Genomic DNA, 15,218 nt, shown 5'->3' with positions numbered 1-15,218 from the left:
TGACATCGTCTTATATGACATTAGATTAAAAAAAAAAGAATGTGCAAACTGTACCATGATTTTCTCATGATTTTACCACCAGACCAGCAGACACACACACACACACACACACACACACACACACACACACACACACACACACACACACACAGACTTCCAGTTCCTGAGGCTGTTGACATTTATTGCCGGAGATCATACCTGTGGGGATACAAAAAGGCTCCTGAGCCATTCTTTGGTGTGTTATCTAATAATTATGTGGTAAAAAAAAAGTAATAAATGACAATTGAGCCAATAGTTGTGTTAAGTCTTAAAGTATAACTTAACAACACATGTAGTAATAATTACATGATTTACACACTGTTACTCCACTCCCACAGGGACATAATAAAACAAGCCTTGCTGTTTTAGTGCAAAAAGTTGCAATTTACCGTGTTTATGCATAATCAAATGCACCACAGTGAGTGGATGGGGGGGATCAAAGGTGATTTTCACAACTTGTGGCTGATACATTTAAAACATTTGTTGGCATGTGTGCAAGTTTTAGATTTGAGTGTACCCAAAATCGTGCATGTCTTGGTCATAGACAGTGGCTTGAAGTCAGGCTACTTCATGTAACTCAGTGTGTACATAGGTCCCTCGTCTGTCTAAGACAGTAAAAGAGAAAAGCTGCTTCTGTTGTGTAGTAGTTCTTAACACGTGGCTCTAGCTTCTGCACTGAACAAAGTGTGCAGTTCTTAAAACCTTCAAGAACATTTCCAAAAACCTAAACCCAAGGCCAATGTCAGTCACCTGCACCTTCAAAACAAATTACACCTAACAGGTAACAAGTACGAGAATACCAACATATTTAAGGATTCAGCTAAGCCAAATGTAACAGGTAAGGTAATCGGCAGCCTTCCTTATTCCAGTCTTTTAACAATCTGGACGGTGTAGTTGCTGACAGGCCAGACGAGTCTGTATTCTTTTGTGTGTACTGTATGTGTGTGCGACAAGAAGGTAATAAAAAGTAGTGTGTCTATGAAGTAGAGTAACTGTCAACCCTTCAAATTTACATCACCAAGTGGTGACTTGGAGAAACAGATTTTCAGAGTTTGGAGTTCTTTAAGATGTCAAATTATTAGTGATCTAAATATCAGTAGCCCTGAAGTCTTTAATGAATACTGGTACATACCTTTGCTTACTTATTTTCCCCTGCTGGTCTCTCTAGTGTCAAAGGCTGTACAGTTCTTTGGCAATCTAATCTGCATACATGTATTGACCATCTAAATATATATACAGTGGTACAGAAACACTGTAAGGAGTTTGGTCACACCTTGCACAGCAGACAAAATGGTATTACACACCATTTTGTTCCTATTACTGTAAAAGAAGCCAACTTGTTATTTAGCTGCAGTGTGACAAATATGGAATGTGTTGCTTTTGATAGTATAGTCTTTTTCCATACATGCCAGTCAGTTCAGACTGACTGAATAAAAAAAAAAAATTGGTTTTGGAGCAGCTCAGTGTGGCTCAAAGGTGTTTCTTTTGTCCACCATCAAAACATAGCGTGGATGGTCTCAATTCTCAAAGTTTCTCTATGTGGTTAGTCCACCACATCAGGTGATGATGCCAGCAAATGTGTTGATTGGTAGAAGAAGTCTTTTGCTCATGTATTTGCTCAGTCCAGCATCTTTGTCCGCTCCCAAATTGTATTTGGACCGCATGGTTTTCTGGACGCAGTATCCGGGATCAAGACACGGGGAGATCTCTAAGCTACAAAACAAACAAGTTCAAAATAGAGCCATCAGTTTGGGGGTTGCACAGAAACTGAGTCCATACTTACAAAGACTCAAAGGTCTGATTAGATACTAGTTGAGAAAATACAAAATCTAATTGAGAAAATGATGCATACTTAAGTTGTACCACAGACTAAACCCCAATAGAGCAATTTCAAACACAAACCATAGGGTTCCACTTTAAAACCCACTATTGCTGGTGCCCTAAAGAGACTTTAATTAATTGAAGATCTCTTTGATCTGAAAGAGCTGTTATAGCAATGATGGCTATTAATGATCATTTTTCGAATCAATGAAACTGTTATGCGCCCCCCCACCCGCTCTTGACCCTCTCTGCCCATCTCAGGTGATCCTGATTCCTGATTGTCAGTGTGGCCCCGGCCCTGTATTTAAGAAAGGCTGGGAGACTGGGATCGGCCTCTGAAAACCACTGGATTGTGGCTTTGATTTGGTGGATACTTGGTTTGTGGCGTTGTGGAGATGCCTTCACAAGGGGTCTTATTGTAAGCGCTGTTGATGTTGCACATATAAATGGTTGGTTGTCTCAGTGTTGTGAAAATTAAGGCTGGACTCTCTTACCTCTGCACGTCTCTGTAGGTCCTGCGGCAATCTCTGTCCAGTGTAACAGTGAAAGATCGACTCTCCAAAGTGCGAATCTTAATGTTGCTGCACCGAAACTTCGACTCCTGAGACTTAAACAAAAAAAGGATAAAAGGATTAATTGTTGTATAAATCATTTACATTCTACGAGTTTCAACATAAACAGTCTCCGTAAGGATCATCAACTATAGATATGAGCCTAGCCTTGAATTGCCTGGACTCACCACAATGTTGTTTTTAGTTTTTGTTGGAGATTCATTCAGTGTCAGTGTCAAACAGTTCAGATCTATGAGAGGAAGGCAGAGAAAAAAATAAGACAAAATCATAAAATGTATTTTAAAATAGTATGAAATATTGAGTGTGTCAGAGATAATAGTGAACCTTCTGCTTCACTGGAAGGAATAGCATTGATCTGAGCGCCGGTTGTCCTGACTGAGATTCCTTTGTCAATGTCTCGGCCACTTAATGTCACCTGATATGACACATGGAAACACACACACACACACACGCACACGCACACGCACACACACACACACACACACACGCACATACACATACACATACACACACACACAAAGCATACAAGTGTCAAGGGTTTAGCAATAACATAAAGTCATTCTTTACACAAACGATACAATCTGAAATGGATACATCTTATTGATTCTTCCGGTAATCGATAAGGCATGCGACTACACTGAAGGTCGCCTGATGGCACTAATCTAATAAGGAAATGCTGGATCCAAAAAACAACTTACCTTTCTGTAATTCATCGAGACTACAGCCCCGCATAGATCCCCTGAGCTCTTTTTCTGCTTTTCTGTTTGAGAAACAGACATGTTGATAAACTTGTTTTTGAACAGACACAGTCAGGCGGGTGTGTGCAAATATCATTGAAAACATTAGGAAAATAAAGCAAAACACAATTCACCTCTAATTGACGCTGAGATCTGTCGGAACTCAGGAAACTCCATTTCTAGATGAGTAAGAAACACATTTTCCACAGGATCCTTTGCCATGTTGGTGAATGTGATCTAAGGGAAAACAAACAACTTTTAAAAACCAAAAGACATTTGAAAATGTCTTTTCAAATGTCTTTTGGTATAAAGCAGTTTAGCTCAATAGATGCTACAGATTGGAGAGTACACTGTGCTTTTAACCCTTACAAACAATAACATTACACATGAAATGTACCGGTACCTTAACAAAGTATATGGTGAAGTAGACAGGCTGCTGGCCGGTACGAACGTAGTAGGAAATTACATCAGACACGAAAGGCTCTTTTGGCCTCCCTGGGTTTGTCTGGTGCTAGAGAAAACCAAAGTCATGTAAAATTATCCCTCCTGCCTGCACAATGTTCCAACCACAAACTTATTTCAGTCACACTTGGGTCACATCAAGTGAATTTAGTGAGTCACTAAAATGCTTGTCAGACAATACAATGCTGCTTGTTAACGTTCCCAGTCACATGAGTAATAGAAATTGACTTTAATTCTATGGCTTTAAGTTTAAATTTGAACTTTTATTTATTTATATTTACTTTATTATTTATTCATATGGCTATGTATGGCACATATGAATAGAGACCCAATTTAAATCTCAACCATTAACAAACACATTTTTCCATTTTTCTTCCCAGAAATTTAAAAAGTTTTGGAAAAGGGAGGAGGATGCAGAAATTAGAGAACAACGATTCACTTTGAGGTATTTGATATGATATGAGACATAAGATATAAGATATAAGTATAAGAAGGACTTAGCCAGAGAGCACGCTACACTTGAACAAAACAAGCTTTTTTTTATAATAATCATAAAGAAAAGGCACTTCATGCATCTATGTCATGTATCTCTTGTACTGCTATACTATTTACATATTACTACATTCAACTTTATGTATTCTGTAGATGTTCCTTTGCTCATTTCGTTTCCAATTTCATGGTAATTCTATATCAGCTCTATGTAACTGCTGTGGTTTCAATATGAGCAGTAAAAGATTTTATGCAGCTTCCTGTGTTTAAACTTGTGCAGAAAACAGTGGCCATGCTGACTAAATCGGATGCAGTAATGCAATGACATTTTCATTGAAAAGAAAAGTAAAGATAGTCTAGTGCCCCTCATTGTTCTCTCTCACTAGTCTTTCAAACACAAAGTCTTTATCTAACATAGCCCTGCTGTGAGAAAAAAAGCATATTCCTTTAGATTTGTTTAGAAGTGTTTCATACCATCTTAGCCAGTTTGGGGATCATGCATCCTAAACTGTTGATGTTAGAGTTGTACCATGGGTCCACCATGCTCAAGTAAGAACCAAGAGTGCAGGGATTCCCCATGGACTGATGGAGGTTTTCCTAGAAAAAAAGGAACATGAAAGTGGAACCAAAAACTCATAAAATTTGGCAAATCGACAGCAGAGATGGAAGTTTTTCTTTCTTTTTTTTAGCTATTGCATGTTTTTTGTTCCTTTAGTTGTTCACAAAATTTGTGAGAGTCAATATTGCATATATAAATTCTCCACCTCACCTCTAAAGATCAGCGACAAACAGCTCAGGTGTATTAAAAAGGAAGTCCTTGGTGGAAAAAAGACCCTTGAACTAACATTTATTTTTTGTTGTTCTCAATGACATTACACAACTACACAGAATAGGGCTATTGTATAATATCATACCAAGAAAAATAAAATGCAATAAAAAAATAAAAAAATAAAAGCAAAATTGCCAAGCAGATATATTTTATATATATCTGAGGGAATGGCTGATCTTTAATGCAATATCTACATTGCCCATTATCAGCAACCATTCATCCAATGTTCCAAAGGTAGATTCTGTTTACTAATCTATATTATTTTAAAAAACTAACTAGAAAACATTGGAGAACCCTTTTGCAATTATGTAACACATACTGTATCTGAAAACTGCTGCCCTGGTTAAAAACATGCAACTTCGCTGGATATAGTGTACGTGTGTGGTGTGTATAGATATATATATATATATATTATATATAATATATATATAATACTGTATGTAACAGATATATGTGTGTGTGTGTGTGGTCGTGTGGTGTGTGTTTGTGTGTGTGTGTGTGTGTGTGTGTGTGTGTGTGTGTGTGTGTGTGTAAATGACTGAGCATTTCCCTGCAGCGTCACTACATTATTGCTTAAAGGAAACACACAATGACAACATTGTAATGGGCATTTGACCAACTGATCTGTTGTTACTGGAGACAGAAGTCATTTGTCTTGTGATCTCTAGAGTTGTGTTGACTTTCACACAACAGGCCAATGAAATGTTGATAAGAGGAAGTGCCCTTACTTTGATAGAGGAGATAGGAGTTGTGGCCCTGCAAACAGGGATGTAGTAAAACTGGAGGTTTACTTTCATTGTAAGAAAAAGCCTCCGCGCTTCCCTTTTCCTGCAAAGACAATCCAGAGATTTGTGAGAAGCACAAAGTGTTCGAATGTCTGACTGATGTTTTTCTATTGAACATTTCATACAAGTTAATGTACACAATCTTCTTAATACAGAAGCGACTTAAAATAATATTTAGTTTGGTTATACAGAGTAAAATATACTGTATACAAAACCTATACTGAACACACACGCACAGGCACGCACACACACAGTGACAAACTCAGTTATTCATAGACTTTGGTAAAAAGGTTTTTAGCCCTTTTGAAAAATGTTCAGTGTGGAGGCCCCTCTCAGTTCAACTGGCAGGGTGTTCCATGTCATTGGGCCATGAACACAAAAAGCTGCCTCCCCTGCTCTTGAGTTACAGCAAGGGATGGTTAAGAGACCACTGCCTGTGGATCTGAGGGTTCTTGCTGGTTTATATCTAATGAACCTGTTTCTAAAATACTGAGGTGCAAGGCCATTGAGAGCTGTATTTACTAGTATACTATGTTCAAACTTCTTTGTTCCAGTCAGAGCGCGTGCAAGTCACATTTGGAATTAATTGTAGTCACTGAATAGTGGATTTCACCGGTGAACAGACCGTTACAGTAATCACTAATCAATACAGTAATCTACTTGTCATAAATGCGTGAATCAATTTTTCATAGTCTTCCTTTGATAGAAAGCCCCGTAATTCAGAGATATTTTTAAGATGGAAGAAAGCTGATTTTGTGATATATGATATATATATGTGATATATATATATATATATATATATACACATATATGTATATCTATAAATATAGATATATATGTAAAAGAGGGGTCATTTTTTCAATTCTATATTGTTTACAGTAGTTTCAAGGAGAATTATTTAGCCTCATTATTATGCATAAACAAAAGCAAGTTGCTCCAACATCTCATAACATCTATTTAAGAGGGGAAACCCAGTGTATGTCGTGAAAATAAAGTTCCCATTTTTGCACTGTTGGGTTGTGTTCATGAGAAAGACCACATAAATGATAAGTGTAGATCTTAGTTGCAAAAACATTTTAAAAAACTACTACAGTGTAGTGGAATATATGTATATATGTGTATATGTATATGTATATCCATAGACAAATGAAAGCAATATATTCTATCAGCTTCATCATCATGTAATATTATGAGACCCTCACCTGAAGAAATAGTAGGCTTTGGCCAGGCGGCCCAGTACCCTGTCGTCTCCCATGGCGACTATCCTGGCAGTAAAGTGTCTCTGCTGCTTGAGGAAGGGGTTCTGCATCGCGCTGCTTCCTGCCCGCCTTTGCAGAGTCGCCCCTCTTCTTCCTACCCTACCTCCACTTCCTCCTCCTCCTCCTCCTCCTCCTCCTCCAGCTCCAAGGCTTGCATGATCTTCCAGGGTGTCCTGCATCAGCACCATACTGTCCTTCACAGATGGTTTCATCTTGATGCCTCCACGCCGTGACAGCCTCATTGACTCTTGCTTACTTGGAGAAGGAAAAGATTTACTGTCATACTCCAGGTGCTAATAATTTCAAGGCTTGGAAACAAAAACAAGTGATACAAAGATTCCATGATAAGATACACATCACTGTTCTCTTAAATATTTGTGTAAGTTTTCTTACAGTAATAAGTTATAAATGTTCTTGGTGAAGATTGACTACTTTATTTCAACTTAATTTTAAGTGGCTTCAAGATCATTCACATGGAAAACAATGGCTCTAAAAATCTAACAACTTAAGGTATGCTCAAGGCAGTTATGTGTATGTTTTACTACAGAGACAAGTAAAACTAGCTGTGGGCATCAACGTCAACTAAAAGGGACTGAATTTACGTTTTGCATTGTTCCCATGATGCACAAATGCTGCCAGTGTCCAAAGATGACGATGGAGAGGGATCAACGCCAGGGGGCAGGTCTCTTTCGATGCCGCTGTCGTTGGACATGACAGAGAAGCGCGTCATGTCAGATGGCATCAGGTCGCTGGGCGACTCACCAAGCTCAAAGTCTTCCTGCTCCTGGCTGAGGGAAAACTGCTCCGACATGGAGCTGGATCGAACCCACTTGGCCAGCTCTCGCCCTGTCAAAAGTTGAACATTACTCATTTACACACACAACACTCATATGGAGCAAGCAAAGAACAACACTCAGTTCTTTCAAAAACTGTCTCAGCTGTTCTTTGTTCTTTGAGAGGAAAAATCTACAACTAGTCTCACACTGTCAGAGTGCTAAGTGGTATAAATAACTTTTTAATTATGCTTCACTTTCAAACTGCCTCATACTTCTACTTTAGTCATTTCCGACATGCGCCAGAAGGCCATTCAAAAGCTCTGTGACGCTATCGAGTTACACTGAATTTAATTCATGCTAATCGTCTAATGAGGCTGCTGTTGTTGAATAAACCTTCAATTTATATCTGTTGCCATGCAAAAAGGCAGTTCTCAGGAAAACCCTTTTCATCTGTGATTGCAAAATAGTTTTCCCTTTATTTCAGGTTCACTTTGAGTAAATCATTCCAACTGCAGCCTAATTCAGTTCAGCTGACTGGTACTAACAACTTCCTCTAGACCCCCCACAGTTTCCAGAGCCACTCACAGATATCCAGATCCTCCGTCCACAGGTAGAAGCTCATCTCTGGGTTAGGAAGAGGGCAATCACACAGTCCTCCCCTGGACAATAGCTCTGCAATGCACACACACACACACACACACACACACACACACACACACACACACACACACACACACACACAGACACACACACACACACACACAGGGAGGAAGAGAGATATAAAGAAACCAAAACTGTCCCAATGTTACTCATAACAAACACCTCCCCACTGACAGAATTTCCTCTCTGAGTGAACACTGCTGTCTATTCCTCCATCTACCAGGAGGGATGAGGGGAGAGCAGGTTCATCGGATAGTTGCTGACATGATAAGAGTGTATGTCATGGAAATAGATATCCGGGATTTATAAAAATACTAACTCAACTGATTTGGCCATAGCGGAAACCACTAGATAGTGGCAAGGTCAAATGTTTGATCTCAGCCACAGCTGGCATGTCAAGCCCTTGCAGACACGGAAAACATGTCCATCACGGACATTGTTTGAACAGAACACTGTACACCACTATACTGGTTTAGACACAAGCAATTATAAAACAACAAGATAAAAACAAGGATAGAATAAAACAAGAAAATTAATCAAAATCCCCATAAATGTTAATATGTTACACTAATTAAAACAACTGCCATTCAAACAACCTTGTAGGGCTCACAAATATAGTGCATTGTCAAGAAACAATCATTGTTGAAATGTGGCGCAGCCCCATTCACTGTGTGATCTAATAATAATAATCATAATAAATTTAATTTGTATAGCGCTTTTCAAGGACACAAAGTCGCTTGTGTTTGTGGTGCTTAAAATCACCTTCGTAACAGGTCCCAGTTGACTGTCAGAAACAGAAATACTTTTTTTTCAAACTCCAAACCAGGACAATAAGTAATCCTAAATGCCAAACAAGAAATAATATAAAATACTCAGAAGATAGGACTAATGTGGGACTAATTTATGCAGACATCCATGTTATATTTATCATCTCTGAATTGGATGTAATTTAATGCAACAAAACAGCAAATATTTGGTCCACTTAATGTATATAATGTTGGTTGGTTGATAGTTACAATGTTTTCATCAGATGCACCTGTGAGTCTTGTGGTTCTCTGTATTTTATTGATGTTTAGCAATGCCAATACGTTGATTTATACCTCAGACAGTGCAGCTATACTTCAGAGAAACTGCAGTATTTCCTTCTCCGGGAGCTCCTACCTGAGTTTGTATCCTTGACGATATTGCTGTACAGCTGCTGAAGACGGCTCCTCAGCGCTCCCCCCTCCCCTGTGCCGCCCTCTTCCGCACTCTGCTCAAGAGCCGCCAACACTTCCTGAAAGTGCGACTCAACGTCTTGACCCATGTCCTGTCCCAGAACACACAAACACATGTGGATGAACACAAATGCACACACAGGAAGATAAACACATATAGACTCTGTATTAATAGCAAAGAGGTGAGGGGTTTTAGCGCACGTGTGCGTCTGCCCTGGTGTTTGTCCTGTTAAAGGTGTTACTTTAGGATCGGTGCCAGAAGACACTTCCACCTTGTGGCTTAAAGAAAACAGACCTTCATTCAGGATGTTTCACATAACACGTACATATGAGGTAGGGACTATTTTTCATCCGGCACCAAAAACTAAAAAAGTTACTTGCATGACCAAAAACATAGCCTTACAATATCCTATTGTACTAACGCTTATTTGAAGCTTGACAGTCATTCTGGTTGGTACTTGCACTTCACTTCAACTCTTCCAACATGCTGTTTATGAATGGATGATGGGCGTTGTGCAAGTGATTCCGGAGGTCATTCACTCTGCCCTGAATGGTAACTGCCAACATATGTAATTCACATGGGAAAAATATGGCACATTATGAAAACTCTAAAGAGAAAATTCACTAGACAAATTATATCAGACCAGAGATGACTAAAGGGAGGAGAAGCAATGTGGAATGATGTTTTCTAAGCATCTTTGGAATGTTAACTAACCAAGCACGAGGTTTTCTGACTAAACCTTGTAACAAAATGTTAATAATTTAAAATCCAGCTCACAAAAAACCTTTAATTAGAATAGCATTATGGAGCTGCATTGTCATATATGTTATGTTTCATGAAACTCAATTTCCAGCCATATTTTCAACATGCACTTGGCACTAACTGTCAAGTACATTGCACAGATCATTGTCAATTCTGATAGCCTTTACCTTTTTGATATACTTAGCAGTTTTCCTTGCTTTTAGCTGGAAGCTCGACCAATAAGTGAATTCAGTGGTATAATTAGCTTCCTACAGAGCGACAGCCATGTCAGAAAAAAAGTGAAGTTTGAAAAGCTTGTCCAATCAGGTGAAATACACTAAGTGTAAACGTTGATGTATCTGGGAAGGAGAGCATGTTTCAGTTAGCCTACTTGCACAAACATCTGTCCACACTGAACTGTGCTTTGGTAGGGCACATTTACCGAAGCAACAATTGTGAGCAAGCTTTGTGTGATTAGTATAGGCTTAGAATTCAAGTATAAAGTCAAGTCACATTCAATGAATATGATTAAGTTAATAAGTAAACAAATCATGGGGAATTCTGAGCCTAGCTCTAACTAGTTAAGAGAAAATAGCAAACATGTGGAAAACATTCACATTGTCTTTGCAAATCCTCATGAGTATTAGGTTTATCAGAGAGCAAAAAAAGGTCAAGTAAACCTGTGGTATACTGAACAGAACAAGACTCAAAAAGGATTTAAACAAACATAACAGCAGAGACAATAATGTGGAGGACAATACACTGCAATCACCATAACAGACAACTAGAGAACTCAAAAGAGAAGGCAATAAGTGAGGTCAACAAAATAGTATTGTCCGGTTCCACTGACCTTTAGAGCTTGAGCCAGTTTTGGCCCGTGGCACTGCTCTGCTCCTAAAGCAGCCTGTATGGAGTGTTGGACCACCCTGCACATGTAATCTAGAGGACTCAGAGATCCATCTGAAACGGAAGCGGACGTCTCAATATCACCCAACAGGACTTGTCCCAAAGAGCCGGAGAAGACTTCTGGGTCAGCCAGAACAAAGACCCTGCAGGGATTTACATGACAGACTTGAGGAATTAAAAAAAGCCTTTGTAAAGCTTCAATTCCTAAAAGACTTTTATTGTACACTCAAACATGTGATACATATTTGGCTGGACCGCAAGGACTAGCCCGTAAGCTTGCCATCAATGCATCGGCAGCCTTACAACACCAGATGCTCACCACACATCTGCTTGGTAGAGAGCGAGGGGAACATATTTTTAGTGGTGGGGAAAACCAGAGTACCGCAGAGGAAACACATGCAGAGACGGGGAGAAAATGTAAACTCCACACACAAAAAGGCCCAGGACGACCAGGGGTCAAACCCGATGCTTTCTTGCTGTGAGGCCACAGTGCTAACCATTGGGCCACCATGCTGCTTGATGAGAAGTACTACAGTTGCCCTGGGGCCCATTTAATACTGATTTTGGTACCTATCCCTAAATAAAAGGATTTTCCTTATTCAGTGGGTTTCAGGCAGTCTTTTATGATGTTTTCATCCAGATGTTCACATTTGCAAATTGTACATGGTCAGCACTACTACAGATGAACTTTTAAAATCTATTTCCACACAATAAACACCCCCGCTAACTATCTCTGTAACAATTTGGCCCCAACTAGGCATATTGAGCATACAGAGTCCAGCCATATACTAACTTTTGATCTAGTGTTGTTATTTATGACTCACCTCTCTTGAAAGGGATAGTGCTCATTTTTTAGTCTCTGCTCTGCCGTGACCATCCTCTGGTACATCAGACCTGTGGAGGATTTAATGACAGACTGGCATTTGATGTGGTTGTAAATCGTCATACAGATTAACTGACGCATGCTTGATGAATGGACAGTTCAACGAACATCACAGTAACCACAATCTGGCTTTTCTTGGAGTGATGGCAGCACTTGAAGCAGTTTTGTGTTTTAATGATTTTTATGTCCTCACATGATCAATGCAATTTGTGGGTGGTATTTTCCTTGTTGAATTTATTTATTTTAAGTCACTTTGGATAAAGAAAATTAGTCATATAAATGTAGTGTAATAATGGCCCTCTCTTTACTAAAGTCTCCTGTGGCAGGACTGTGTAAGTCAGTGTCAAGGGAGAAATCTGCTCATCTGGTCTGACTATCTATGCTGTAGTATAAGCTGTTGTCTGTCAATACATTTATTGGATGCATCTAGGTTTAGGCTTGGCTACATTTGTTCTCTTATCTTTTCTTTATTGTTTTCAGTTTGGTTTAATGTAGTTTTTCTCTTTTATGCTAGGTAAATATGCATCTTTACAATTACAAAGCATGCTTGGTCTGCCTTTTTTTAAACTGGGTTAAGACACAAAGGGGATAATTCCAACCTTAACAGTATGAGTAATAGATAATTCATGTTTTGATGGACCTATCTAAGGGATTGGTCTTTGTGGGAAATGACAGGATCATGACAAAATGCACAAGAATAAACGAATCAATCAAAATCAATGGCATTATTTATGAAAAACAACACTTCTATTTTCCTTTTCGTAAAAGAAATGTCAAGAAGGAGACAGAGTGATTTCAATGCTAGTCATGTCATAAAATGAAAAGCGTAGCTATGACTGCAATATAACAGAATACCATATGAATGTGTCAAAACAAGGCTGTAAGTGTTGACTGTTTGATGACAAGATGAAACTGATTTAGCAGCTGGATCTCTTTGAACAGGTTGTTCTGAAACCCTGACAGAAATGAACCAATCACGTCTTGTTATACATTTAGAATGAAATGCCAAGCTGAGAGTTGAATAATACCTGGAATGGAGCGTTCAGTTTTTATCTGTCTTGTGTAGCTGAGGCCTACAGTGCAGTAGGGATGAGGGAAGGTCAGGAGTCTCTTACAAAAGTCATAGACACGCTTGTAAAGCTCATCTGGAATGTGGGCCGACTGGAATATCAACAATAACACACACACACACACACAGACACACACACACTTGCCATTTAATACCTTGTTCACATTTGTTCCTGAAATAAAAACACATTTGTTCTTCCTGTTACCTTTTTCTTGCACAAGCTCCCTACATTGCATAATAGTGTCAAAAAGTATGAACAAGAAAGTCTGAGGCAGCTTTTCACAATGCAAAAATGTGGAAGGAATACTTTACCTGAATAATGGCATACATTAGTGTGTGGAGCAGAGGTATTATGCATTTGCGAGAGTCCCATCTCTCAGCCTGCAGAGAAAACACACACTGTTAGGGCTCCACTCCAGCTCCTCGACTGATGACACACCAAGGACTGTACATTGCGACTAGAGCTGAAACAATTAGTTGATTAATCAACTGGTTAACTGACAAAAAAATAGTGTTAAAAGGGAAGTTTTTGTGCTTTTGTGTGGTCACAAGTGTAGACCATGTCAAAGTTTCAACAGTGCCACTGCTGAAAGCAAGTACCTTTTCCAGCTCTTTTATCAGCAACCACACCAGAGATAAGCTGTTGGTAGGATTGTTTTGGACCTTCTTATGAAGTGTCCATCTCAGCATGCCTGGACACACATAAACACACAAGACTTCAACAGATGGAAGAATTGCACATAAGTAACACAAACTTGCTAAATGTGTCACACTTTTCTCCATTACAGTGCTAATCCAAAATATGTCTGATGACTAACAAGTGAACAGCCCACATACTCCTGACACGGCGAAATATTCCACAGTGTGATTAAGACTTGCAGGCTGGCGTCAGTAAATATGTATTCAGGGTGGTTTACTGGGGTGGAATTGCTAAATAAAGAAAAATGCTGGAACACATAAAGTCTTTAGCAAAGAATTGGGTCAGTTTAGTGACATCTAATCCACATCCATTGTGAATTTATTTACATGATGAAGTTGGTCTTTTTGCGGTTGCCACTTTATTAAAACTCTTTACCATGAGGTTAAAATTAAGACCCAGTGATGTAATCAGATGATGCTGTTTTTCATATATTACGTGTGAGCAGAGCCAACAGCAGAGATGGATAAAAAATACATCAGTGCTAACTAAAAATATTAAAATCTTAATAGTTTTACTTCCTTCCACTGTGTTGTAGTAGATCTATTGTACCTTTGTTGAAACAGTCAGGCGGCTGCTGGTTGTCTGTTTCCCTGGGCAGCACAGCCTGGATGCTGCGGTAGAGTTCTGGCTCTGGAACTGTGGGGGAATAGCTGTCTGATAATAGAGTTGTTAGGTTGTGTGTTTAAGTCTGAATATTAAAAAAAGGTTTTTCCTTAAATCAGTATCTTTTGAAAGAAACACAGACCAGCCCTTTGTTTTTCTGCACATATCTACATCATTACATGTGTTTATCTGTGTGTGTTCTGTACCTGTTGGCTCCATGCTGTGCATTCTGGTTGAGTTATCCCAGTGGGCTTCGTTGGTCATGTCTCACATTCATTGTGGGTCTATCAACTGTAATCAGAAAGAAGACATGGACAGGAAGTGTCAGTCATGTTCTGTCATGTCTGAGGTCAAACACTAAGTGGGTGGACAGCCTGCCTGATGGCTGAAAGTAAATGTGGGTAAGCCATAAATGTTTTCTCCTTGCTGACAGCAGAGGGTAAAATTGCACTGATACATTGAAAGAAGCTAATTAAAACTCTCTCTGGTCACAGGAGGGCTGTCTTGATACATTTCTCTTATTGTATTTGTGTGTGAAATATATTAGCCCCAGTTAACATTTACTGTATGCCAGTTTAGTAGTTTAGTATTTGACTTTTGCCCACAAAAACGCCTATTTATACACACACACACACACACACACACACACACACACACACACACACACAC

General features: G+C 39.1%; 1 protein-coding gene across 3 annotated transcripts in view; it reads right to left on the bottom strand.

The window, feature by feature from the left end:
• Positions 1–235: 235 nt before the first annotated feature.
• pik3r6 (phosphoinositide-3-kinase regulatory subunit 6) overlaps positions 236–15,218 on the bottom strand; it is a 23,361-nt gene continuing 8,378 nt past the window's right edge. Inside the window, exons 2-21 of one of the 3 annotated variants that reach the window (XM_032532672.1) lie at positions 14,756–14,840; positions 14,496–14,600; positions 13,847–13,938; positions 13,559–13,627; positions 13,206–13,338; positions 12,119–12,188; positions 11,239–11,437; positions 9,591–9,738; positions 8,355–8,441; positions 7,596–7,839; positions 6,937–7,248; positions 5,678–5,777; positions 4,595–4,717; positions 3,573–3,680; positions 3,304–3,406; positions 3,131–3,192; positions 2,757–2,847; positions 2,600–2,661; positions 2,355–2,467; positions 236–1,752 (exon numbers count right to left, since the gene is read on the bottom strand). In XM_032532672.1, the coding sequence (XP_032388563.1) occupies positions 1,596–1,752; positions 2,355–2,467; positions 2,600–2,661; positions 2,757–2,847; positions 3,131–3,192; positions 3,304–3,406; positions 3,573–3,680; positions 4,595–4,717; positions 5,678–5,777; positions 6,937–7,248; positions 7,596–7,839; positions 8,355–8,441; positions 9,591–9,738; positions 11,239–11,437; positions 12,119–12,188; positions 13,206–13,338; positions 13,559–13,627; positions 13,847–13,938; positions 14,496–14,600; positions 14,756–14,813 (2,436 nt within the window). In that variant the 5' untranslated portion in view covers positions 14,814–14,840 and the 3' untranslated portion in view covers positions 236–1,595. Of the gene's footprint in view, positions 1,753–2,354; positions 2,468–2,599; positions 2,662–2,756; positions 2,848–3,130; positions 3,193–3,303; positions 3,407–3,572; positions 3,681–4,594; positions 4,718–5,677; positions 5,778–6,936; positions 7,253–7,595; positions 7,840–8,354; positions 8,442–9,590; positions 9,739–11,238; positions 11,438–12,118; positions 12,189–13,205; positions 13,339–13,558; positions 13,628–13,846; positions 13,939–14,495; positions 14,601–14,755; positions 14,841–15,218 lie in introns of all 3 variants that reach the window. The other 2 variants (XM_032532674.1, XM_032532673.1) reach the window with 2 other exon arrangements.

Source organism: Etheostoma spectabile, chromosome 2, assembly GCF_008692095.1.
Source record: "Etheostoma spectabile isolate EspeVRDwgs_2016 chromosome 2, UIUC_Espe_1.0, whole genome shotgun sequence".
Taxonomy (NCBI): Eukaryota; Metazoa; Chordata; class Actinopteri; order Perciformes; family Percidae; genus Etheostoma; species Etheostoma spectabile.
Note: the sequence above shows the minus strand (reverse complement) of the source record. Positions and strands in the feature narration are given on the sequence as shown.